Source organism: Calonectris borealis, chromosome 39 (genome assembly GCF_964195595.1).
Source record: "Calonectris borealis chromosome 39, bCalBor7.hap1.2, whole genome shotgun sequence".
NCBI lineage: Eukaryota > Metazoa > Chordata > Aves > Procellariiformes > Procellariidae > Calonectris > Calonectris borealis.
In genome coordinates, this window is record NC_134350.1 from 53596 (window position 1) to 80935 (window position 27340).

The 27340-nt window shown below is 63.4% G+C and overlaps 1 protein-coding gene across 4 annotated transcripts in view; it reads right to left on the bottom strand.

Moving 5' to 3' along the window:
- Positions 1-26356, bottom strand: part of RNF40 (ring finger protein 40) — a 41654-nt gene extending 15298 nt beyond the window's left edge. For 2 of the 4 annotated variants that reach the window (XM_075135403.1, XM_075135405.1), the window contains exons 1-12: positions 26110-26355; positions 23974-24141; positions 22624-22774; positions 20504-20770; positions 18128-18240; positions 15712-15858; positions 13490-13564; positions 12172-12291; positions 8362-8541; positions 4527-4662; positions 2028-2149; positions 378-883 (exon numbers count right to left, since the gene is read on the bottom strand). In XM_075135403.1, the coding sequence (XP_074991504.1) occupies positions 378-883; positions 2028-2149; positions 4527-4662; positions 8362-8541; positions 12172-12291; positions 13490-13564; positions 15712-15858; positions 18128-18240; positions 20504-20770; positions 22624-22774; positions 23974-24141; positions 26110-26241 (2117 nt within the window). In that variant the 5' untranslated portion in view covers positions 26242-26355. Of the gene's footprint in view, positions 1-377; positions 884-2027; positions 2150-4526; positions 4663-8361; positions 8542-12171; positions 12292-13489; positions 13565-15711; positions 15859-18127; positions 18241-20503; positions 20771-22623; positions 22775-23973; positions 24142-26109 lie in introns of all 4 variants that reach the window. The other 2 variants (XM_075135402.1, XM_075135401.1) reach the window with 2 other exon arrangements.
- Between the last annotated feature and the right edge of the window lie 984 nt (positions 26357-27340).

Below are 27340 nucleotides of genomic sequence, written 5' to 3' on the forward strand. Positions count from 1 at the left end.
GGCCCCCCTCCCATATCCGCCTCAGGGACCCCCTAAACCGTACCCCTCCCCCAATAAGCCCCCCCAATAACCCCCCCTCCCAGGACCCCCTAAACCGCCCCCCCCACCCCCCAGCACCCCTTAAAACAGCCCCCCCCCCCCATAAGCCCTCCCCCGGGACCCCCTAAACTGCCCCCAGGGACCCCCTAAACTGGCCCCCCCCCCAATACCCCCCCAGCACCCCCTAAACTGGCCACCCCCCCAATACCCCCCCCAGGACCCCCTAAACTGCCCCCCCCAGCACCCCTTAAAACAGCCCCCCCCCCCCTCCAGCCCCTCCCAGCCCCCAATACCCCCCCCCAGCCTCCCCAAAATTGGGGGGGGGCCCCCCCTCTCACTTGAGCTCCCCCCGCAGCTGCTTGAGGACCTCGGAATCTTTTTTCTTGGGCTCGTCGGGGGGGCCCTTGGGGCGTTCCCGCTCCCGTTCCCGCAGCCGCTCCCTTTCGGGACCCCCCCGGGAAGCTCCGGGCCTGGGCGGGGCCGGGAGGGGCTCCTTCACCCGGGGAGGGGGGGGCTGCGCCGGGGGGGGCGCGGCGGGGACGGGGGCCGGGGGGGCGGCGGCGGCGGCGGGAAGCTCCTCCTCCTCGGCCGGTCGCCGCGGGGGGGCCGCCTCGGGCGGGGCGGGTGTCATGGCCGCCTCTCGCTTAGGCTCCGGGGGGGTGGGGCCTGGTGGGGCCCCGCCTTCTTCTTCCTTGGTGGGGGCGGGGCCCGGGGCCCCCCCGGCGGCGGTGGTCTCTTCCGGGGGGGCGGCGGTGGTGGTGGCGGCGGCGGCGGCGGCTGGGGGGGGCGGAGGGGGCGGGGCGCTGCCTTGAGAGGGTGGGGCACCGCTGGCTTGGAGGCGGAGCTAAAGGAGGAAGGGAGGAGTCAGCGGGCCACGCCCATGAAGATGTGGTGGCATAGCCCTTTTAAGGGACAGCCCCCCCCCCCCCCCCCCCATATGGCCGTTTTAAGGCCCCTCCCCCAGACCCCACCCCCTCGCTAGGCTCCACCCCCATAGCCATTGCCCTTTTAAGGCCCCACCTCCTTAAAGGGGGAGACCCCAAGCTCCACCCCCTCAATGGGGCCCACCCCAGCCCCTGCTGTCATGGCCCTTTTAAGAGCTGCCCTACCTGTTTGGCCCCACCCCCTCGCTAGACACCACCCCTAGGGCTGGCCCCGCCCCCTCATCATAGCACCACCCTCTTAAAGGGGTCACACACTCCTATAGGTGGGGACCACCAGCACACCAATCACCACTCATTGAGTGATGGGGCGGGGCCGAGTGTGCCACACCCCATCCCATAAAGAAGCCACACCCCCAGAGGCCCCGCCCTTTCACCCCACTTCCTTAAAGGGGCTACGCCACCCAGTCCTCATTGAATGATGGGTCAGGCCCAGGTCTACCACCCCCACCCCCCCCACAGAGGCCACACCCCTGGAGGCCCCGCCCCCTCACCTCCACCTCCTTAAAGGGGGCTACACCACCTAGTCTTCATTGAGTGATGGGGCGGGGCCAAGCCTGCCACACCCTCGGAGACCCCGCCCCCTCACCCACCTCCTTAAAGGGGCTACGCCACCTAGTCCTCAGCGAGTGATGGGGTGGGCCCAGATCTGCCCCACCCCACCCTCTTAAAGGGGCCGCACCCCCGGAGGCCCCGCCCCCTCACCCTCACCTCCTTAAAGGGGCTATGCCACCTAGTCCTCATTGAGTGATGGGGCGGGGCCAAGCCTGCCACACCCTCGGAGGCCCCGCCTCCTCACCCACCTCCTTAAAGGGGCTACGCCACCTAGTCCTCAGCGAGTGATGGGGGGGGCCCAGGTCTGCCACACCCCACCCCCTTAAAGGGGCCGCACCCCCAGAGGCCCCGCCCCCTCACCCTCACCTCCTTAAAGGGGCTATGCCACCTAGTCCTCATTGAGTGATGGGGCGGGCCCAGGTCTGCCACACCCCACCCCCTTAAAGGGGCCACACCTCCGGATGCCCCACCCCCCCCCGAGGCCCCGCCCACCTTGTTGATCTCAGCCTGCACCTCCCGCAGCTTCCGCTTGTAGCGCTGGACGTCGCCCTTGAGCTGGTGGTTGTGGTTCTGCAGGCTGCTGATCAGGTGCCGCATCTCCCGGTTGATGGGGCCTGCGGGGGGTGGGGGAGGACCCAAGCGTTGGGTGGGGTCCCGGGGGTGGGTGGGTGGGTGCCTGTGTCCAGCCCCACCCCCTCCAGTTTCACGCAGGGTCATAGAGAGCCGGGGGAAGAGGGAGCAGAGCCGTCTGGGACCATAGAGTTGGGGAAGGGAGCACCATAGAGGAGGGGGAGGAGCAGCCCAGAGCGGCCCCAGACCCACCAACCCACCATGGAGATCTAGGAGGACCTTCCCAGAACCTCCAAACTACCACAGAGCCCTGGGAAGACCATCCCAGAGCGTCTCCAGAGGAATTAAAATCACCATAGAGGCCCAGGAGGACCATCCCAGAGTCCCCCACCCAAGATAAAGATGTAGGAGGACCATCCCAGAGCACCCACCCCACCATAGAGATCTAGGAGAACCATCCTAGAGCGCCCAACCCACCAATAGAGATCTAGAAGGACCATCCTGGAGCACCCGACCCACCATAGACATCTAGGAGGACCATGCCAGAGTGCCCAACCCACCACAGAGATCCAGGAGGACCATCCCAGAGCACCCAACCCACCAACAGAGCTCTAGGAGGACCATCCCAGAGCACCCAACCCACCAATAGACATGTAGGAGGACCACCCCAGAGCACCCAACCCACAATAGAGCCCCAGGAGGACCATCCCAGAGCACCCAACCACCAATAGAGCTCTAGGAGGACCACCCCAGAGCACCCAACCCACCACAGAACCCCAGGAGGACCATCCCAGAGCACCCAACCCACCATAGATCTAGGAGGACCACCCCAGAGCACCCAACCCACCACAGAACCCCAGGAGGACCATCCCAGAGCACCCAACCCACCAACAGAGCCCCAGGAGGACCATCCCAGAGCACCCAACCCACCAACAGAGCCCCAGGAGGACCACCCCAGAGCACCCAACCCACCAATAGAGCTCTAGGAGGATCACCCCAGAGCACCCAACCCACCACAGAGCCCCAGGAGGACCACCCCAGAGCACCCAACCCACCAATAGAGCCCCAGGAGGACCATCCCAGAGCACCCAACCACCAATAGAGCTCTAGGAGGACCACCCCAGAGCACCCAACCCACCACAGAGTCCCAGGAGGACCATCCCAGAGCACCCAACCCACCACAGAACCCCAGGAGGACCACCCCAGAGCACCCAACCCACCAACAGAACCCCAGGAGGACCACCCCAGGAGCACCCAACCCACCAATAGACATCTAGGAGGACCATTCCAGAGCACCCAACCCACCACAGAACCCCAGGAGGACCACCCCAGAGCACCCAACCCACCAACAGAACCCCAGGAGGACCATCCCAGAGCACCCAACCCACCACAGAACCCCAGGAGGACCACCCCAGAGCACCCAACCCACCAATAGAGCCCCAGGAGGACCATCCCAGAGCACCCAACCACCAACAGAGCTCTAGGAGGACCAGCCCAGAGCACCCAACCCACCAACAGAGCTCTAGGAGGACCACCCCAGAGCACCCAACCCACCAATAGAGCCCCAGGAGGACCATCCCAGAGCACCCAACCCACCAACAGAGCCCCAGGAGGACCATCCCAGAGCACCCAACCCATCAATAGAGCTCTAGGAGGACCATCCCAGAGCACCCAACCCACCAATAGAGCTCTAGGAGGATCACCCCAGAGCACCCAACCCACCACAGAGCCCCAGGAGGACCACCCCAGAGCACCCAACCCACCAATAGAGCCCCAGGAGGACCATCCCAGAGCACCCAACCACCAATAGAGCTCTAGGAGGACCATCCCAGAGCACCCAACCCACCACAGAACCCCAGGAGGACCACCCCAGAGCACCCAACCCACCAACAGAACCCCAGGAGGACCACCCCAGGAGCACCCAACCCACCAATAGACATCTAGGAGGACCATCCCAGAGCACCCAACCCACCAACAGAACCCCAGGAGGACCACCCAACCCACCAATAGACATCTAGGAGGACCATCCCAGAGCACCCAACCCACCACAGAACCCCAGGAGGACCACCCCAGGAGCACCCAACCCACCAACAGACATCTAGGAGGACCATCCCAGAGCACCCAACCCACCACAGAACCCCAGGAGGACCATCCCAGAGCACCCAACCCATCAATAGAGCTCTAGGAGGACCATCCCAGAGCACCCAACCACCAATAGAGCCCCAGGAGGACCATCCCAGAGCACCCAACCCACCACAGAACCCCAGGAGGACCATCCCAGAGCACCCAACCCACCATAGATCTAGGAGGACCCTCCCCAGCTCCCCCACCCTGGGCAGCCCCCGCTCTACACCTCCCCCCCCCCCAACCCCCGGATCCTCCAAGGGCGTGGCGCCGGGCGTGGCGCCGGGCGTGGCTCACCCGCCTGCTCATTGGCCGCCAGGTTCTGCTCGAACTCGATGCGCAGCATCTCGTACTCCTTGCGCACCTGGGCCAAGGTGTCCTCCAGCTGGATCACCTCCGTCCGCAGCCGCTTCTGCACCCCCAGCTCGTCGCTCTGCCCCACGGGGGGACGTATAGGAGGTGGAGAACATATAGGACATGGAGGACATAGAGGACGTGGAGGACATAGAGGACGTGGAGGGGGACACGGGGACACGGGGAACGTGGAAGACGTGGAGGACGTGGAGGACGTGGAGAACATGAGGGACATATAGGACATAGAGGACATATAGGATATGGAGGACATAGAGGACGTGGAGGACATAGAGGACGTGGAGGACATATAGGACATGGAGGACATATAGGACGTGAAGGGGACATGGGGACACGGGGAACGTGGAGGACGTGGAGGACGTGGAGAACATGAGGGACACATAGGACATGGAGGACATATAGGATATGGAGAATGTATAGGACATGGAGAACATGGAGAACATGAGGGACATATAGGACATGGAGAACATAGAGGACGTGGAGGACATAGAGGACGTGGAGGACATAGAGGACGTGGAGGACATAGAGGACGTGGAGGGGGACATGGGGACACGGGGAACGTGGAAGACGTGGAGGACGTGGAGAACATGAGGGACATATAGGACATGGAGAACATATAGGATATGGAGAATGTATAGGACATGGAGAACATGGAGAACATGAGGGACATACAGGACATGGAGGACATATAGGATGGGGAGGACATACAGGACGGGGAGGACATATAGGACGGGGAGGGGGACATGGGGACACGGGGAACGTGGAAGACGTGGAGAACGTGGAGAATATAAGGGACATATTGGACGTGGAGGACGTATAGGACATGGAGGACATAGAGGACGTGGAGGGGGACATGGGGACACGGGGAACGTGGAAGACGTGGAGAACATGACGGACATATAGGACATGGAGGACATATAGGACGTGGAGGACATGGAGGACATGAGGGACATATAGGACATGGAGGACATATAGGACATGGAGGGGGACATGGGGACACGGGGAACGTGGAAGACGTGGAGAATGTGGAGAATATAAGGGACATATTGGACGTGGAGGACGTATAGGACATGGAGGACATATAGGACGTGGAGGACATAGAGGACGTGGAGGACATAGAGGACGTGGAGGGGGACATGGGGACACGGGGAACGTGGAAGACGTGGAAGACGTGGAGAACATGAGGGACATATAGGACATGGAGGACATATAGGATATGGAGAACGTATAGGACATGGAGAACATGAAGGACATATAGGACATGGAGGACATATAGGACATGGAGGACATAGAGAACGTGGAGGACATAGAGAACGTGGAGGGAGACATGGGGACACGGGGAACGTGGAAGACGTGGAGAACGTGGAGAATATAAGGGACATATTGGACGTGGAGGACGTATAGGACACGGAGGACATATAGGACATGGAACACATATAGGACGTGGAGGACATATAGGACGTGGAGGACATATAGGACGTGGGGCGGGACATGGGGAACATGGAAGATGTGGAGAACGTGGAGAATATAAGGGACATATTGGACGTGGAGGACGTATAGGACATGGAGGACATACAGGACATGGAGGACATATAGGACGTGGAGGACATACAGGACGTGGAGGACATACAGGACGTGGAGGACATGGGGAAGGTGGAAGACGTGGAGAACGTGGAGAACATGGAGAACATAAGGGACATATTGGATGTGGAGGACGTATAGGACATGGAGGACATATAGGACATGGGAGGACATATAAGACGTGGGAGAATGTATAGGACATGGAGGACATGGAGGGGGACATGGGGACATGACAATATGGGGGACGTGGAAGACGTGGAGGATGTGGAGAACATGGAGAACATGAGGGACGTATAGGACATGGAGGACGTATAGGACATGGAGGACGTGAGGGACATATAGGACGTGAGGGACATGGAGAACATGAGGGACATATAGGACGTGGAGAACGTATAGGACGTGGAGAACGTATAGGACGTGGAGAACGTATAGGACATGGAGAACATGGAGAACGTGAGGGACATATAGGGTGTTGAGGACGTATAGGACGTGGAGGACATGGAGAACATGAGGGACATATAGGATGTGGAGGATGTATAGGACGTGGAGGGGGATGTGGAACACGTGGAGGACATGGAGAACATGAGGGACATAGGACGTGGAGGACGTATAGGACAAGGAGAACGTATAGGACATGAAGAACATGGAGGGGGACATGGGGACATGATGACATGGGGGATGTGGAAGACGTGGAGGACGTGGAGAACATGAGGGACATATAGGACATGGAGGACATATAGGACATGGAGGGGGACATGCGGACATGACGACATGGGGGACGTGGAGGACATGGAGAACATGAGGGACATATATGACATGGAGGACGTATAGGACATGGAGGGGGACATGGGGACATGACGACATGGGGGACGTGGAGGACATGGAGAACATGAGGGACATATAGGACGTGGAGAACGTATAGGACGTGGAGGACGTATAGGACGTGGAGGACGTATAGGACGTGGAGGACATGGAGAACATGGGGGGACACAGGGCCATGGAGGAGGTGGGGCCATGGAGGACAGGAGGGCGGGGGGACACCGACAGACGGGGACACGTGGGGACACGGGGAGGGACACCCAGGTCAGTGTCACCGAGGCGGCCATCTTGGGCGGCCACGAGCTGGACGCCATGACACCCCATGACCCCCCAGGACCTACGTGACACCCCTGGGAGCCCCAGGAACACTTGGGGACATCTTGGGGACACCAAGACCCACCTCCATCTTCTCAACATGATGGAGGCGGCCATCTTGGATGGCCAACGGTTGGACATCATGATGTCACATGACCCCCCGGACCAATGGGACACCCCAGGGACACTTGGGGACACCTTGGTGACATCAAGAACCATCTCCATCTTCTCAACATGATGGAGGCGGCCATCTTGGATGGCCAACAGTTGGACACCATGACATCCCATGACCCCCAGGACCAACAGAACATCCCAGGGAGCCTTGGGGACATCTTGGTGACATCAAGACCCACCTCCATCTTCTCAACATGATGGAGGCGGCCATCTTGGATGGCCAACAGTAGGACGCCATGACACTCCATGACCCCCCAGGACCTATGTGACACCCCTGGGAGCCCCAGGAACACTTGGGGACATCAAGACTCACCTCCATCTTCTCAATATGATGGAGGCGGCCATCTTGGATGGCCAACTGTTGGACACCATGATGTCACATGACCCCCCAGACCAATGGGACACCTTGAGGAGCTCCAAGGACACTTGGGGACATCCTGGTGACATCAAGACCCACCTCCATCTTCTCAACATGATGGAGGCGGCCATCTTGGATGGCCAACGGTTGGACATCATGATGTCACATGACCCCCCGGACCAATGGGACACCCCAGGGACACTTGGGGACACCTTGGTGACATCAAGACCCACCTCCATCTTCTCAATATGATGGAGGCGGCCATCTTGGATGGCCAACAGTAGGACGCCTATGACCCCCAGGACCAACAGAACACCCCAGGGAGCCTTGGGGACACCTTGGTGACATCAAGACCCACCTTCATCTTCCCAACATGATGGAGGCGGCCATCTTGGATGGCCAACAGTAGGACACCATGACATCCTATGACCCCCAGGACCAACAGGACACCCCGTGGAGACCCCAGGAACCTTGGGGACAAGCCAAGGCCACCTCGGGGACGCGTCCCCTCACCTCCATGTGCTCGATGTGACGCAGGTGGCTGTTCTTGGTGGCCAGGAGAAGGGCGCGGGCCTCGTCCAGTTGCGTCTTCACTTGGAGGCTCTCGTGGTAGAGGAGGGAGAACTGGGACTGCAGGACCTTGTACTCCAGCGTCTCCTTCACCGCCTCCTCCGGCAACGAGCGTAAGGCCACCTGCGGGGACCGTCCCCAGCCGTGTCCCCCGGTGTCCCCAATGTCCGTCCGTTCCCCCCACCCCACCCCATCATCTCCCCCTGGAGCTCCCAGATGTCCTCGCTGTCCTCCTGGCTCCCTCAAATGTCCCTTTTTTGTGCCTCTGTGACCGCTCCGTGTCATCGGTGTCACCCTCCTGTCACCAAATGTTCCCAGCGCCACCACAGGGTCCCCCTCCGTGTCCCCCCACGTCCCTGCTGTCTCCCGATGTCCCTCACGTGGCTGATGTCCCCCGCGTCCCTCACATCCCCAATGTCCCCTACATCCCCGATGTCCCCCGTGTCCCTGCTGTCCCCCGTGTCCCTGCTATCCCCCGTGTCCCCCGCATCACCCGTGTCCTCGATGTCCCCGTCCCCCATGTTCCTGATGTCCCCCATGTCCCTCCTGCCCCCAACATCCCCGATGTCCCCCATGTCCCGACGTCCCCAATGTCCCTGATGACCCCCATATCTCCAGCACCCATGTCCCCAATGTCCCTTGTGTCCCCCATGTCCCTAATGTCCCCCATGTCCCTGATGTCCCCAATGTCCCTGATGTCCCTCACATCCCCCATGTCCCTGCTGTCCCCGATATCCCTGACACCCTCCAAGTCCCTCGTGTCACCCCAACGTCCCCCATGTCCCCGCTGTCCCTCACAACACCCACGCCCATGTCCCCAATGTCTCTGCTGTCCCCTAAGTCCCTGATGTCCCCCGTGTCCCTGATGTCCCCCGTGTCCCCGATGTCCGTCTCATAGCCCATGTCCCTAAAACCCCCGATGTCCCCTAAGTCCCTGATGTCCCCCGTGCACCCGATGTCCCCAAGGTCCCTCTCACTGCCCATGTCCCTAAAACCCCCGATGTCCCCTAACTCCCTGATGTCCCCGATGTCCCCAATGTCCCCGATGTCCCTCTCATCGCCCATGTCCCTAAAACCCCCGATGTCCCCTAAGTCCCTGATGTCCCCAATGTCCCTAAAACCCCCAATGTCCCTGATGTCCCCAAGGTCCCTCTCATCGCCCATGTCCCCAATATCCCCGCTGTCCCTAACACCCCTGATGTCCCCTAAGTCCCTGATGTCCCCAATGTCCCTGATGTCCCCAATGTCCCCGATGTCCCTCTCATTGCCCATGTCCCTAAAACCCCAGATGTCCCCTAACTCCCTGATGTCCCCAATGTCCCTGATGTCCCCGATGTCCCTCTCATTGCCCATGTCCCTAAAACCCCAGATGTCCCCTAACTCCCTGATGTCCCCAATGTCCCTGATGTCCCCGATGTCCCTCTCATTGCCCATGTCCCTAAAACCCCCGATGTCCCCTAAGTCCCTGATGTCCCCCATGTCCCCGATGTCCCCAAAGTCCCTCTCATCGCCCATGTCCCCAATATCCCCACTGTCCCCAACACCCCTGATGTCCCCTAAGTCCCTGATGTCCCCCATGTCCCCGATGTCCCTCTCATAGCCCATGTCCCTAAACCCCCGATGTCCCCTACGTCCCTGATGTCCCCTAAGAACCCTGTGTCCCCGACGTCCCTCTCATTGCCCATGTCCCTAAAACCCCGATGTCCCCTAACTCCCTGATGTCCCCAATGTCTCTGATGTCCCCCATGTCCCCGATGTCCCCCATGTCCCCGATGTCCCTCTCATCGCCCATGTCCCCAATATCCCCGCTGTCCCTAACACCCCCGATGTCCCCTAAGTCCCCCATGTCCCTCTCATTGCCCATGTCCCTAAAACCCCCGATGTCCCCTAAGTCCCTGTCCCCGATGTCCCTGATGTCCCCGATGTCCCCCATGTCCCTGATGTCCCCGATGTCCCTCTCATCGCCCATGTCCCCAATATCCCCGCTGTCCCTAACACCCCCGATGTCCCCTAAGTCCCTGTCCCCGATGTCCCTGATGTCCCTGATGTCCCCGATGTCCCTGATGTCCCCAAGGTCCCTCTCATCGCCCATGTCCCCAATATCCCCACTGTCCCTAACACCCCTGTTGTCCCCTAAGTCCCTGATGTCCCCAATGTCCCTGATGTCCCCAATGTCCCCAATGTCCCTCTCATTGCCCATGTCCCTAAAACCCCCGATGTCCCCTAAGTCCCTGATGTCCCCAATGTCCCCAAGGTCCCTCCCATTGCCCATGTCCCCAATATCCCCGCTGTCCCTAACACCCCTGATGTCCCCAATGTCCCTGATGTCCCCTAAGTCCCCGATGTCCCTCTCATTGCCCATGTCCCTAAAACCCCGATGTCCCCTAAGTCCCTGCTGTCCCCAGTGTCCCCAAGGTCCCTCACATCCCCCACGTCCTTGATGTCCCCTTCATCCCCCACGTCCCTGCTGTCCACAATATCCCTGACACCCTCCAAGTCCCTCGCGTCACCCCCACGTCCCCAACGTCCCCCATGTCCCTGCTGTCCCTCACATCACCCACGCCCATGTCCCCAATGTCTCTGCTGTCCCCTAAGTCCCTGATGTCCCCCGTGTCCCCGATGTCCCCAATGTCCCTGATGTCCTCCGTGTCCCCGATGTCCCTCTCATTGCCCATGTCCCTAAAACCCCAGATGTCCCCAATGTCCCTGATGTCCCCGATGTCCCTGATGTCCCCTAAGTCCCCCGTGTCCCCGATGTCCCTCTCATTGCCCATGTCCCTAAAACCCCGATGTCTCCTAAGTCCCTGTCCCCGATGTCCCTGATGTCCCTGATGTCCCCGATGTCCCTCTCATCACCCATGTCCCCAATATCCCCGCTGTCCCTAACACCCCCGATGTCCCCTAAGTCCCTGATGTCCCCTAAGTCCCCCGTGTCCCCGATGTCCCTCTCATCGCCCATGTCCCTAAAACCCCCGATGTCCCCTAAGTCCCTGATGTCCCCGATGTCCCTGATGTCCCCGATGTCCCCGATGTCCCCATGTCCCCGACGTCCCTCTCATCGCCCATGTCCCCAATATCCCCACTGTCCCTAACACCCCCGATGTCCCCTAACTCCCTGATGTCCCCAATGTCCCTGATGTCCCCGACGTCCCTCTCATCGCCCATGTCCCTAAAACCCCCGATGTCCCCTAAGTCCCTGATGTCCCCCATGTCCCTGATGTCCCCCATGTCCCCGATGTCCCCATGTCCCCGACGTCCCTCTCATTGCCCATGTCCCTAAAACCCCAGATGTCCCCAATGTCCCTGATGTCCCCGATGTCCCCGATGTCCCTCTCATTGCCCATGTCCCTAAAACCCCCGATGTCCCCTAAGTCCCTGATGTCCCCTAAGTCCCCCGTGTCCCCGATGTCCCTCTCATTGCCCATGTCCCTAAAACCCCCGATGTCCCCTAAGTCCCTGTCCCCGATGTCCCTGATGTCCCCGATGTCCCCGATGTCCCTCTCATCGCCCATGTCCCCAATATCCCCGCTGTCCCTAACACCCCCGATGTCCCCGATGTCCCTGATGTCCCCCATGTCCTTGATGTCCCCTTCATCCCCCACGTCCCTGCTGCCCCCGATATCCCCGACACCCTCCAAGTCCCCCGCATCACCCCCAGCCCCAACGCCCCCCACGTCCCCGACGCCCCCCCCGACCCCGACGCCCCCCCCCGTCCCCGACGCCCCCAGCGTCCCCCAGTGTCCCCAGTGTCACCTTGAGGCGCTCGTGGCCGCGCACGGCCTGCTGGAGCTCCTGCTGCAGCTTCTCCAGCTCCGCCATCCGGCTGTTGGCCAGCTCCTGGTTCCCCTCCAGCTCCGCGTTCAGCATCTCAAACTGGGGGGTGGGGTCCCCCCCAAAATCTTGGGGTTACCCCAAAACTCAACGACACCCCCAGACTCCCCTTTCCGGACCTCTCCAACCCCGCCTCGGATCCCCCCCCAAAAAACACTGGCACCCCCCCAAGTGCCCCCAAACCTATCCACGGGACCCCCAGGATCTCCCCAAGGTCCTTCAAAGTCCCTCAGGACCCCCCCAAACTCCCCCCAGGACCCCCCAAACTCTCTCAAGATCCCCCAGTCCCCCTCAGGGTCCCTCAACCTCTCCCTGCGCCCCCCCAAACTCCCCCAGCCCCCCCTCAGGGACCCTCTTGTGTTCCCCAGATCCCCCCCAAATCTCCCCCAAGGGTCTCCCCACACCCCCTAGGGACCCCCAAACCCCTCCAGACCCCTCCCAGGGTCCCCCAAACACCCCCTTGAGTCCCCCAAATCCCCCCAGGATCCTCCCAGGTTCCCCAGCCTCCCCCAGACCCCCCCCAAAAAAGTCCCCCAACCCCTCCAGGGACCCCCAAACTCCCCCCAGGGACCCACGTGAGTCCCTCAAATCCCCCCAGGGTCCCCCAAACCCCCTCAGGTCCCCCCCAAATCCACCCCAAGGGTCCCTCAACACCCCTAAACCCCCCCGGACCCCCCCAGGGTCCCCAACCTCCCCCAGACCCCTCCCCCAAAATGTCCCCCAACCCCTCCAGGGACCCCCAGACTCCCCCCAGGGACCCACTTGAGTCTCCCAAATCCCCCCAGGGTCCCCCAAACCCCCTCAGATCCCCCCCCCCCCAAATCCACCCCAAGGGTCCCCCAACACCCCCAAACCCCTCCCAGGGTCCCCCAAGCCCCCCCCAAACACCCCCTTGAGTCCCCCAAATCCCCCCAGGATCCTCCCAGGTTCCCCAACCTCCCCCAGACCCCCCCAAAAATGTCCCCCAACCCCTCCAGGGACCCCCAAATCCCCCCAGGGTCCCCCAAACCCCCTCAGATCCCCCCCACCCAAATCCACCCCAAGGGTCCCCCAACACCCCCAAACCCCTCCCAGGGTCCCCCAAGCCCCCCCCAAACACCCCCTTGAGTCCCCCAAATCCCCCCAGGATCCTCCCAGGTTCCCCCCCAAACTCCCCCCAAGGGACCCCAACCCCCCAAGTGACCCCCAAAGCCCCCTAGGGGTGCCCAAGCCCCCCCCAAAGCCCCCCCCCCCCCAATACCTTCTGCATGCTGAGGGTGATCTGTCCCCCCTGGAATCCCCCGGAACTGCCGGAGCCGTAGGAGCCCGAGGTCAGCTGGGGGACACGGGGACGTTGGGGACACCGGGGACACCCCCGGGGACACCAGGGACACCCTGGGGACGTCAGGGGCACCCCGGGGACGTTGGGGACAGCAGGGACACCCCAGGGACAGCAGCGATGTTGGGGACACCCCGGGAACACCGGGGACACCCCAGGGACGTTGGGGACAGCAGAGACACCCTAGGGACACCAGGGAGGTTGGGGACACCCCAGGGACGTTGGGGACAACAGGGACACCCTGGGGACACCACTGACATTGGGGACACCCCAGGGACGCTGGGGACAGCAGGGACACCCTGGGGACACCAGGGAGGTTGGGGACACCCCGGGAACACTGGGGACACCCCGGGGACGTTGGGGACAGCAGGGATACCCTGGGGACACCAGGGAGGTTGGGGACACCCCGGGAACACCGAGGACACCCCAGGGACGTTGGGGACAGCAGGGACACCCCGGGGACACCAGTGACATTGGGGACACCCTGGGAACACCAAGGACACCCCAGGGATGTTGGGGACAGCAGGGACACCCTAGGGACACCAGGGATGTTGGGGACACCCCAGGGACGTTGGGGACAGCAGGGACACCCTGGGGACACCAGTGACATTGGGGACACCCTGGGAACACCAAGGACACCCCAGGGATGTTGGGGACAGCAGGGACACCCTAGGGACACCAGGGATGTTGGGGACACCCCAGGGACGTTGGGGACACCAGGGACACCCTGGGGACACCAGGGATGTTGGGGACACCCCGGGAACACCAAGGACACCCCAGCGACGTTGGGGACAGCAGGGACACCCTGGGGACACCAGTGACATTGGGGACACCCTGGGAACACCGGGGACACCCCGGGGACGTTGGGGACAGCAGGGACACCCTGGGGACACCAGGGATGTTGGGGACACCCCAGGGACGTTGGGGACACCCCAGGGACACCCTGGGGACACCAGTGACATTGAGAACACCCTAGGGTCACCAGAGATGTTGGGGACACCTTGAGGATGCTGGGGACACCCTGGGGACATTGAGGGCACCCCGGGGACACCCCAGGGACGTTGGGGACACCAGGGACACCCTGGGGACACCAGTGACGTTGGGGACACCTTAGGGTCACCAGAGATGTTGGGGACACCTTGAGGATGCTGGGGACACCCTGGGGACATTGAGGGCACCCCGGGGACAACCCAGGGATATTGGGGGCACCTCGGGGACGTTGGGGAGACCCTGGGGACACCCAGGGGACATCAGGGAGACTGGGGACAACCTGGGGACGTTGGGGACAGCAGGGACACCCCGGGGACAGCAGGGACAACCAGTGACGTGGGGGGACCCCCAAAGTGACACAGGGGGACCCCAAGTGACATGAGATGAACTCAAAGGACACGGGGGGGACCCCAAAGTGACACTGGGGGGACCCCAAAGTGACATGAGATGAACCCAAAGGACATGGGGGGGACCCCAAAGTGACATGGGGGGGACCTCAAGTGACATGGGGGGTCCCCAAAGTGACACGGCGGGGACCCAAGGGACACGGGGGGGACTCCAAGGGACACGGGGGGTCCCCAAAGTGACACGGCGGGGACCCAAGGGACATGGGGGGGACTCCAAGGGACACGGGGGGGACCCCAAAGTGACACGGGGGGGACCTCAAGTGACATGTAAGGACCCCCAAAGTGACACGGGGGGACCCCAAAGTGACACGGGGGGTCCCCAAAGTGACACGGGGGGGACCTCAAGTGACACGGGGGGTCCCCAAAGTGACACGGGGGGGACCCCAAAGTGACACGGGGGGGACCCCAAAGTGACATGGAAGGACCCCCAAAGTGACACGGGGGACCCCAAAGTGACACGGGGGGTCCCCAAAGTGACACGGGGGGGACCCCAAAGTGACATGGAAGGACCCCAAAGTGACATGGGGGACCCCAAAGTGACACGGGGGACCCCAAAGTGACACGGGGGGGACCCCAAAATGCCACTGGTGGCCCTCAGGGAGCGTTGGGGTCCCTCAGAGCCTGGCAGCGGGTTGGGCGGGGGGGGGGGGGGACGGGACCCGGTGGCCACCCTTGGGGCCAGCGGCGGGGTGACGTTGGGGACCCGGTGGCCACCCTTGGGGCCAGCGGCGGGGACGGGAGGGTCACCTGCTCGAGGGCCTCGGCGAGGTGGCGGTCGAGGCGTCCCTCGCGCTTGCGCAGCTTGGCGCTGTCCCACTGCAGCCCCTCCACCGTCGTCCCCATCTCCAGCACCTTGGTCTCCGCCGAGGTGGCCTTGTCCTGAAGCTCCGCCAGCTGTAGGGGACAGAGGGGGACACCGTGGGGACAGCCGTGGTACCTCCTTGGGGACACCCACAGCACCCCGTTGTTCCCCATGGGAACCCATGGGGACGTCAAGCGTGTGGTGCCATGGGGACCTTGGCTGTGGAACCCCCTGGGGACCTCAGCTACGTCATCCCATGGGGACATCAACCACGGGACCTAGTGGAGGTGACAGTCACGTCACCCAGTGGGGACATCAAGCATGGAACCCCCTGGGGACCTCCGGTGTGTCACCCCATGGGGACGTGAAGCATGTCACCCCATGGGGACCTCAGCCATGGAACCCCATGGAGATGATGATGTCACCCCATGGGGACCTCAGCCAAGGAACCCCATGGAGATGATGATGTCACCCCATAGGGACCTCAGCCATGGAACCCTATGGAGATGATGATGTCACTCCACGGGGACCTCATCCAAGGAACCCCATGGAGATGATGATGTCACTCCATAGGGACCTCAGCCATGGAACCCCATGGACATGATGATGTCGCGCCATAAGAACGTCATCCAAGGAACCCCATGGAGATTATGATGTCACTTCATGGGGACCTCAACCATGGAACCTCATGGAGATGATGATGTCACCCCATGGGGACCTCAACCATGGAACCCCATGGAGATGATGATGTCACCCCATGGGGACCTCAACCATGGAACCCCATGGAGATGATGATGTCACCCCATAGGGACCTCAACCAAGGAACCCCATGGACATAATGCTGTCACCCCATAGGAACCTCAACCAAGGAACCCCATGGAGATGATGATGTCACCCCATGGGGACCTCATCCAAGGAACCCCATGGAGATGATGATGTCACTCCATGGGGACCTCATCCAAGGAACCCCATGGAGATGATGATGTCACCCCATGGGGACCTCATCCAAGGAACCCCATGGAGATCATGATGTCACCCCATGGGGACCTCAGCCAAGGAACCCCATGGAGATGATGATGTCACCCCATGGGGACCTCAGCCATGGAACCCCATGGAGATGATGATGTCACCCCATAGGGACCTCAACCAAGGAACCCCATGGACATGATGATGACACTCCATGGGGACCTCAACCATGGAACCCCATGGAGATCGTGATGTCACCCCATAGGGACTTCAGCCATGGAACCCCATGGACATGATGATGTCACCCCATGGGGACCTCAACCATGGAACCCCATGGAGATGATGATGTCACTCCATAGGGACCTCAGCCATGTCACCTCCCACTGGGCACACGAGGCCACCCTGGGGACAACCCCACCCCCTCACCCAGTCCCTCCCAGTGCCACACGGTCCCCTCCCAGTGCTCTCCAGTCCCTTCCCTGTTCCCCCCAGTCCCTTCCAGTGCCCTCCAGTCCCTTCCCAGTTCCCTCCCAGTGCCCCCTAATGACCTCCCAGTGCCTCCCATCCCCTCCCAGTGTTCCCAGTCCCCTCCCAGTGCCCCCAGTCCCCTCCCAGTGCCTCCTAATCCGCTCCCAGTCCCCTCCCAGTGCCTTCCAGTTGTCTCTAATTCCCTACCAGTTCCTCCCAGTGCTCTCAATCTCCTCCCAGTGTCGCCTAATCCCCTCTCAGTGCCCTCCCAGTGCCTTTCCAGTGCCTTCCCAATGCCCCCTAGTCCTCTCCCAGTGCCTCCCAATCCCCTCCCAATGCTCCCAGTCCCCTCCCAGTGACCCTTGATCCCCTCCCAGTGCCTTCCAGTCCCTTCCCAATGCTGCCTAGTCCTCTCCCAGGGCCTCTCAGTCCCCTCTAATACCCTTCCAGTCCCCTCCCAGTGCTTCCCAGTCCCCTCCCAGTCCCCTCTAATCCTCTCCCAGTGCTCCCAGTCCCCTCCCAGTGCCTTCCAGTCCCTTCCCAAGGCCTCCTACTCTTCTCCCAGTGCCTCCCAGTCCTCCTTAATCCCCTCCCGCTTCCTCCCAGTGCTCCCAGTCCCCTCTAATCCCCTCCCAATGCTCCCAGTCCCCTCCCAGTGATCCTTAATCCCCTCCCAGTGCCTTCCAGTCCCCTCCCAATGCCTCCCAGTCTTCTCCCAGTGCCTCCCAGTCCTCCCTAATCCCCTCCCACTTCCTCCCAGTGCTCCCAGTCCCCTCTAATCCCCTCCCAATGCTCCCAGTCCCCTCCCGGTGATCCTTAATCCCCTCCCAGTGCCTTCCAGTCCCCTCCCAATGCCTCCCAGTCTTCTCCCAGTGCCTCCCAGTCCTCCCTAATCCCCTCCCAGTTGCCCCCCAGTGCTCCCAGTACCTCCAAGGAGACGCGGTGGTGCTTCTCCTGCAGCTGCAGGGTGAGGTCCTGCAGGCGCCGGTGCTCCCGCAGCAGCTCCCGCAGCAGCGCCCGTCCCGACTCCGCCAGCTCCGCTGCGGGACCCAGGTGTCCGGGGACCGCCCCACCCAGCGGGACGGGACCCCCACCCCCCTCCTGGGACCCCCCAGCACCCACCAACCCCCCCAGGACCCCCCAGCACCCACCGACACCCCTCAGGACCCCCCAGCACCCACCGACACCCCTCGGGACCCCCCAGCACCCACTGACCCCCCTGGGACACCCCAGCACCCACCGACCCCGCCGGGACCCCCCAGCACCCACCGACCCCCCCCGGGACCCCCCCAGCACCCACCGACCCCCCTGGGACCCCCCCAGCACCCACCGACCCCCCCCAGGGGGGGTCCAGGGGACCCAGGCATCTGGGTGACCCCCTAAAAAGGGACCCAAGCCCCTAGGTGACCCCCAAAAATGGGACCCAGGCATCCGGGTGACCCCCCAAAAATAGAACCCAAGCGTCTGGGTGACCCCCCAAAATGGATCCAAGCACCTGGATGACCCCCAAAAAGGGATCCCGGCACCCAGGTGACCCCCAAAAAGGGACCCAGGCACCCAGGTGACCCCCAAAAAGGGACCCAGGTGTCTGGGTGACTCCCAAAAACAAGACCCAAGCACCTGGGTGACCCCCAAAAATGGGACGCAAGCATCTGGGTGCCCCCCAAAAAGGAACCCAGGCATCCAGGTGACCCCCAAAAATAGGACCCAGGTATCCAGGCGCCCCTAAAAAGGGACCCAAGCATCCAAGCGCCCCCCAAAAATGGAACCCAAGCCCCTGGGTGCCCCCCAAAAAGGAACCCAGGCATCCGGGTGACCCCCAAAAATGGGACCCAAGCATCCAGGTGACCCCCAAAAATGGGACCCAGGTATCCAGGCACCCCTAAAAAGGCACCCAGGCATCTGGGTGACCCCCAAAAAAGGACCCAAGCACCTGGATGCCCCCCAAAAAGGGACCCAGGCACCCAGGTGCCCCCCAAAAGTGGGACCCAGGTGTCCGGGCACCCCTAAAAAGGGACCCAGGCGTCTGGGTGACCCCCAAAAAGGGACCCAAGCACCTGGATGACCCCCAAAAATGAGACCCAGGCGTCCGGGCACCCCTAAAAAGGCACCCAGGCATGCAGGTGACCCCCAAAAACTGGGACCCAGGTGCCCAGACACCCCTAAAAAGGCACCCAGGCATCTGGGTGACCCCAAAAATAGGACCCAAGTGTGTGGGTGCCCCCCAAAAATGGGATCCAAGTATCTGGGTGACCCCCAAAAATGGATCCAAGCCCCTGGGTGCTCCCCAAAAAGGCACCCAGGCATCCAGGTGACCCCCAAAAATGGGACCCAGGTGTCCGGGCACCCCTAAAAAGGGACCCAGGCATCTGGGTGCCCCCCAAAATGGGACCCAAGCACCTCGATGACCCCCAAAAATGAAACCCAGGTGCCCAGACACCCCTAAAAAGGCACCCAGGCATGCAGGTGACCCCCAAAAATGGGACCCAGGTGTCCAGACACCCCTAAAAAGGCACCCAGGCATCTGGGTGACCCCAAAAATAGGACCCAAGTGTATGCGTGCCCCCCAAAAATGGGATCCAAGTGTCTGGGTGACCCCCAAAAATAGATCCAAGCCCCTGGGTGCTCCCCAAAAAGGCACCCAGGCATCCGGGTGACCCCCAAAAATGGGACCCAGGTGTCCGGGCACCCCTAAAAAGGGACCCAGGCATCTGGGTGCCCCCCAAAATGGGACTCCACCCCTGGGTGACCCCAACAATGGCACCCAGGCATCCAGGTGACCCCCAAAAATAGGACCCTGGTATCCGGACACCCCTAAAAAGGGACCCAGGCATCTGGGTGACCCCCAAAAAAGGACCCAAGCACCTGGATGCCCCCCAAAAAGGAACCCAGGCACCCAGGTGCCCCCCAAAAGTGGGACCCAGGTGTCCGGGCACCCCTAAAAAGGGACCCAGGCGTCTGGGTGCCCCCCAAAAAGGGACCCAAGCACCTCGATGACCCCCAAAAATGAAACCCAGGTGCCCAGACACCCCTAAAAAGGCACCCAGGCATGCAGGTGACCCCCAAAAATGGGACCCAGGTGCCCAGACACCCCTAAAAAGGCACCCAGGCATCTGGGTGACCCCAAAAATAGGACCCAAGTGTATGCGTGCCCCCCAAAAATGGGATCCAAGTATCTGGGTGACCCCCAAAAATAGATCCAAGCCCCTGGGTGCTCCCCAAAAAGGCACCCAGGCATCCCGAACCCCCTCGAACCCCCCCCCTCTTTGCCCCCCCCCCCCCCCCCAAAAACCCGGGACTCACGGCGGGCGGCCAGGCGAGCCCCCAACTCCTGGGCGCGGCGGTGGGCACCCGCCAGCCCCTCCACCAGGCGGGCGACGGCGGCGGGGGCGAAGGCGAGGCGGGGGCGCAGGCGCAGCTCCCCCTCTTCGGGGCCGCTGCGGCTCAGCGCCGCCACGAATGCGGCCGCCGGCCCCCCCAGGCGCCCCCCGAGTCCTCCTGGGGGGGGGGGGAGAGGGGGGGCGGTGGGGGGAGGGGGGGGTGGGGGGGCGCCGGGGCCCCCCCAGGGCTCTGTTGGGAGGGGGAGGGGGGAAGGGTGAGGCTCCATCGTCACCCCCCCCCAGCACCCATGGGTGCCCCCCAGCACCCCCAGTTCCCCCCAGGTGATACCTAAAGACCCTCCCACCCCCCCCCCAAAAACCTAATTGCCCCCCAACAGCCCCCCCCCAGCACCCCAAATTGCACCCCCCAACCCTAACTGCCCCCCCCAGCATCCCCAATTGCCCCCCCAATTGCCCCCAACACCCCAAATTGCCCCCCAACGGCCCCAATTGCCCCCCCAGCACCCCAAATTGCGCCCCCCAACCCTAATTGCCTCCCCCAGCACCCCCAATTGGCCCCCCAATTGCCCCCAGCACCCCAAATTGCCCCCCAACAGCCCTAATTGCCCCCCCCAGCACCCCAAATTGCACCCCCCAACCCTAACTGCCCCCCCAGCACCCCCAATTGGCCCCCCAATTGCCCCCAACACCCCAAATTGCCCCCCAACAGCCCCAATTGCCCCCCCCAGCACCCCAAATTGTGCCCCCCAACCCCAATTGCCCCCCAACAGCCCCAATTGCCCCCCAGCACCCCCAATTGCCCAATTGCCCCCAGCACCCCAAATTGCACCCCCAACCCTAATTGCTCCCCTAGCACCCCCAACTGCCCCCCCAGCACCCCCAATTGCCCCCCCAATTGCCCCCAGCACCCCAAATTGACCCCTAGAAACCCTAATGGCCCCCCCAGCACCCCACTGCCCCCCAACATCCCTAATTGCCCCCCCAGCACCCCCAATGGCCCCCCAGCACCTCCAATTGGCCCCCCGAATTGCCCCCAGCACCCTAAATTGCCCCCTAGAAACCCTAATTACCCCCCCCCAGCACCCCGCTGCCCCCCCCCAACCCTAATTGCCCCCCAAAACCCCCAATTGCACCCCAGGAACCCTAATTGCACCCCCCCACCCCACTGCCCCCCCAGTTGCCCCCCAGCACCCCTAAATTGCCCCCTAGAAACCCTAATTACACCCCCCAGCACCCCAAAATGCTCCTCAAGACCCCCCTGCCCTCCCAAAACTGCCCCCAAGAGCCCCCCACGACCCCCCCCAAACTGCCCCCAGCACCCCTAAATTGCTCTAGGCACCCTAATGCCCCCCCATGCCTCCCACGACCCCCCCAAACTGCCCCCCGCACCCCTAAATAGCCCCGTAAGAATCATAATTGACCCCAGGACCCCCCCAGAGCTCCCCACGACCCCCCAGGACCCCTCAGAGCCCCCCCCAGACCCCCAAACTGCCCCCCGCACCCCTAAATAGCCCCGTAAGAATCATAATTGACCCCAGGACCCCCCCAGAGCTCCCCAAGACCCCCCCAGGACCCCTCAGAACCCCCCCAAGACCCCCAAACTGCCCCCCGCACCCCTAAATAGCCCCGTAAGAATCATAATTGACCCCACGACCCCCCCAGGACCCCTCAGAGCTCCCCCAGACCCCCAAACTGCCCCCCCGCACCCCTCAAATTGCTCTCTAGGAACCTTAATGACCCCCTGTGACCCCCAAAAGCCCCCCACGACCCCCCCAAACCGCCCCCCCCAGCACCCCTAAATTGCCCCCTAGGACCCTCAGTTGCCCCCCCCCCCCGTGGTCTCCAACTGACCCTCAGGACCCCCCAGAGCCCCCCCAAATTCTCCCCCATTAACCCCCAAAGCCCCCCCCCCCCAACTCCCAACACCCCAAAACCGTTCTCTAGGGACCTTAAACGCCCCCCAAGATCCCAAATAGCCCCCCACAACCCCCCCAAGACCCCCCCAAATCACCCCTCAGGTCCCCCAACAGCCCCCCAAATCACACCCAGGACCCCCAATTGCCCCCCCCCCCCCCAACTCACCCCTTCTATCGGGACCCTCGGTCTCACCGAGAGGGGTCAGGGGGGGCTCGGGCCCCTCAGGCCGGGGTTCGGGGGGGTCCCCAGGGGGGGCGGGAGGTGCCCCCCCCTCCCCCTCATAGCGTCGCAGCAGCACCTGCACCTCCGCGTCCAGCTGGGGGGGGGGGGCAGAGGGGTGTCAGGGCACCCCCAAACCCCGGGGAGGGGGTCATGGGGGGGCCCTGAGTGTTTTGGGGGGGACCCCAGGGGGGTTGGGAGAAACAGAGGGTCAGGACACCCCCAAATCTCTAAGGGGGGGGCCCCGAGGAGCGTTTGGGGGGGTGTGTGGGGACACCCCGGGGAAATTTGGGGGGGGCCCTGAGAGGTTTGGGGGGACCCCAAATGTCTTTTGGGGCTCTGGGGCCAATTTTGGGGTGCCCTCACAGTTTTTGCCACCACTCCCCCCCCCTCGGGACCATTTTTGGGGTCCCCAAAGCCTATTTTGGGGGATCCAGACCTATTTTTAGGGGGACTCCCTAAAAGAGCTCCTAGACTCCCTCAGGCAAGTTTTGGGGCGCTCAGAGCAATCTTGGGGTCCCCCGACAGCTTTCTGGGGTCCCCAAGCCCATTTTTGGGCTCCCCAGGACCACTTTTGGGGTCCCAATGAAGATTTTTGGGGCGCTTTCAACCGTTTTGACCACGCCATCTATGTTTACCAAGCTAGGAACCCCAAAAAAACCCTGAGAGAATTTTGGGGCGCTGAGGCCAATTTTGGGGGCCCCCAACAACTTTCTGGGGTCCCCAAGCCCATTTTTGGGCTCCCCAGGACCACTTTTGGGGTCCCAATGAAGATTTTTGGGGCGCTTTCAACCGTTTTAACCACCCCATCTATGTTTATCAAGCTGGGAACCCCAAAAAACCCCTGAGACAATTTTGGGGCGCTGAGGCCAATTTTGGGGACCCCCAACAACTTTCTGGGGTCCCCAAGCCCGTTTTTGGGCTCCCCAGGACCACTTTCGGGGTCCCTGGGGAGATTTTTGGGGCGCTTTCAACCCTTTTAACCATTCCATCTACGTCCACCAAGCTGAGACCACCAAAAGAACCCTGAGAGAATTTTGGGGGCCCCCAACAGTTTTCTAGGATGCCTAACGCCATTTTTAGGGTCCCGAGTCATTTTTAGGGGTGCCCAAGACTACTTTTGGGGTGCCCAAGCCCATTTTTGAGGTGCCCAAGCCCATTTTTCGGGCCACTTTCATCCCTTTTAACCATCGGGGCGTTCGGCTGAGGTCCCACGGGGATCAAAGGCTCCCTGTTGGGTTTGGGGGTCCTCTCAACAAATTTTGGGGTACCAGGAGAGTTTGGGGGGGTCCCCACCTGTCCCCAAAAGCGGTTGACCAGCAGGAGGGTGGCGTCGTCGGTGGCCTGTCGCTTCTCCAGCTTCTCGATGCGCTCGCGGAGCTCGTCCTCGCACGCTTGACGCTGCTCCAGCCGCTCGGCCAACTTCTTGTTCTTGAACTGCAGCACCTTCAGGTCCATCTCCTCCTGTCGGGGGAACCCGGGAGTTTTGGGGGGCACCCAGGGGTTTTGGGGGGGACCCAGGGGTTGGGGGGGACCCAGGGGTTCGGGCAATGACACCCTTGGACTTCCCCATGGGGACCCAGGTGGCCAGGAACCTCCCTCTGGTCCCACCTTGGAGCCACATCTCAAGGGCTTGATGGTGGTAGGGGGGACCCAAGGGTTTGGGGGGCACCCAGGGGTTTTGGGGGGCACCCAGGAGTTTTGGGGGGCACCCAGGGGTTCGGGCAATGAGACCCTTGGACTTCCCCATGGGGACCCAGGTGGCCAGGAACCTCCCTCTGGTCCCACCTTGGAGCCACATCTCAAGGGCTTGATGGTGGTAGGGGGCACCCAGGAGTTTGGGGGGCACCCAGGAGTTTGGGGGGCACCCAGGGGTTTTGGGGGGCACCCAGGGGTTGGGGGGGACCCAGGGGTTCGGGCAACGACACCCTTGGACTTCCCCATGGGGACCCAGGTGGCCAGGAACCTCCCCCTGGTCCCAGCTTGGAGCCACATCTCAAGGGCTTGATGGTGGTAGGGGGGACCCAAGGGTTTGGGGGGCACCCAGGGGTTTTGGGGGGCACCCAGGGGTTTTGGGGGGCACCCAGGGGTTCGGGCAATGACACCCTTGGACTTCCCCATGGGGACCCAGGTGGCCAGGAACCTCCCTCTGGTCCCAGCTTGGAGCCACATCTCAAGGGCTTGATGGTGGTAGAGGAGGCCCAGGGGTTTGGGGGGCACCCAGGAGTTTGGGGGGCACCCAGGGGTTTGGGGGGGGACCCAGGGGTTTTGGGGGGGACCCAGGGGTTCGGGCAATGACACCCTTGGACTTCCCCATAGGGACCCAGGTGGCCAGGAACCTCCCTCTGGTCCCACCTTGGAGCCACATCTCAAGGGCTTGATAGTGGTAGAGGAGGCCCAGGGGTTTGGGGGGCACCCAGGGGTTTTGGGGGGCACCCAGGGGTTTGGGGGGGACCCAGGGGTTCGGGCAATGACACCCTTGGACTTCCCCATAGGGACCCAGGTGGCCAGGAACCTCCCTCTGGTCCCAGCTTGGAGCCACATCTCAAGGGCTTGATGGTGGTAGAGGAGGCCCAGGGGTTTGGGGGGCACCCAGGGGTTTGGGGGGCACCCAGGGGTTTTGGGGGGCACCCAGGGGTTGGGGGGCACCCAGGGGTTCGGGCAATGACACCCTTGGTCTTCCCCATGGGGACCCAGGTGGCCAGGAACCTCCCTCTGGTCCCAGCTTGGAGCCACATCTCAAGGGCTTGATGGTGGTAGGGGGCACCCAGGAGTTTGGGGGGCACCCAGGGGTCCGGGGGGGGGGCACCCCTGACTTTGGGGAGGACCCAGGGATGCAGGGGGGGGGACCCAGGTGTCCCAGGGGGCAGCCAGGGACGTGGGGGGGGCACCCAGGGATTGGGGGGGGGCACCCAGGGGCTCGGGGGGGGGCACTCAGGGGCTCGGGGGGGGGCACCCCTGACTTTGGGGGGCACCCAGGAGTTGGAGGGGGGGCACCCAGGGGCGTGGGGGGGGCACCCAGGGGTTGGGGGGGGCACGCAGAGGCTGTTGGGGGGCACCCAGGGGCTCGGGGGGAGGCACCCAGGGGTTGGGGGGGGGGGGCACCCAGGGGTTGGGGGGGGGCACGCAGAGGCTGTTGGGGGGCACCCAGGGGCTCGGGGGGGGCACCCAGGGGTTGGGGGGGGGGGCACCCAGGGGTTGGGGGGGGGCACCCAGGGGCTGTTGAGGGGCACCCAGGGGCTGTTGAGGGGCACCCAGGGGCTCGGGGGGGGGCACCCAGGGGTTGGGGGGGGGCACGCAGAGGCTGTTGGGGGGCACCCAGGGGCTCGGGGGGGGCACCCAGAGGTTGGGGGGGGCACCCAGGGGCTCGGGGGGGGGCACCCAGGGGATGGCGGGGGGGAGGCACCCAGGGATTGGAGGGGGGGCACCCACCGTGGAGGAGATGCCGCCGAGGCGCAGGGGCTCGATGAGGGTGGTGGGGGGCTGCTCCTCGCGGGGGGGTTTCTTCTCCGGGGGGCCGCCCCCCCCATCGCCGGCCCCCCGCTTCGCCCCCGCCCCCGACATGGCCCTGCCTGGGGCCGGCGGGGGGGCCTATAGGGGCCTATAGGGGCCTATAGGGGCCTACAGGGGCCTACAGGGGGGTGCGAGGGGCCCGGCCCCCTCCCGCCGCCGCCGCCGCCGCCGCCGCCGCCGCCGCCTCCGGCCCGCGCCACTGCGCATGCGCAGACCCCGCCCTGCGCACGCGCAGACCCCGCCCCCTGCGCACGCGCACACCCCGCCCCGCCTCCCGTCGCCGTGGTAACCGCGGTGCCTCCTCCCTCCCTCCCCCCCCCCCCCCCCCCGCCCGCCCCCTCCCCGCGGCGTCCAATCAGGAGAGGTGAGAGGGTGAGGAGGGGCGGGGGCGGGAGATCTTAAAGGGGCGACGGCTCAGCCGGACTCTGTGGGGCCCCCCCAGCCTCATGGCCCCCCCAGCCGCACAGGGTCCCCCTCAGACCCTTGGGGATCCCCCAAATCTCCTCAGATCCCCCCAGCCTCATGGGGACCCCCCCCAAGGTGCCCCTTGGAGTCACAGGGACCCCCCCAGCCCCATGGGGACCCCCCCAAGGTGCCCCTTGGAGTCACAGGGACCCCCCCAGCCCCATGGGGGCCCCCCCAAGGCCCCCTTAGAGCCACAAAGACCCCCCCAGCCCCATGGGGCCCCCCCCAAGGTCCCCCTTGGAGTCACAGGGACCCCCCCAGCCCCATGGGACCCCCCCAAGGCCCCCTTGGAGCCACAGGGACCCCCCCAGCCCCATGGGACCCCCCCAAGGCCCCCTTGGAGTCACAGGGACCCCCCCAGCCCCATGGGGACCCCTCTCAAGTCTCCCTTAGAGCCACAAGGACCCCCCAGTCCCCTGGGGACCCCCCCAAGGTGCTCCTTGGAGCCACAGGGACCCCCCAGCCCCATGGGACCCCCCCAAGGCCCCCTTGGAGCCACAGGGACCCCCCCAGCCCCATGGGGACCCCCCAAGGCCCCCTTAGAGCCACAAGGACCCCCCAGTCCCATGGGGACCCCCCAAGGCCCCCTTAGAGCCACAAGGACCCCCCAGTCCCATGGGGACCCCCCCAAGGTCCCCCTTGGAGTCACAGGGACCCCCCCAGCCCCATGGGGACCCCCCCAGCC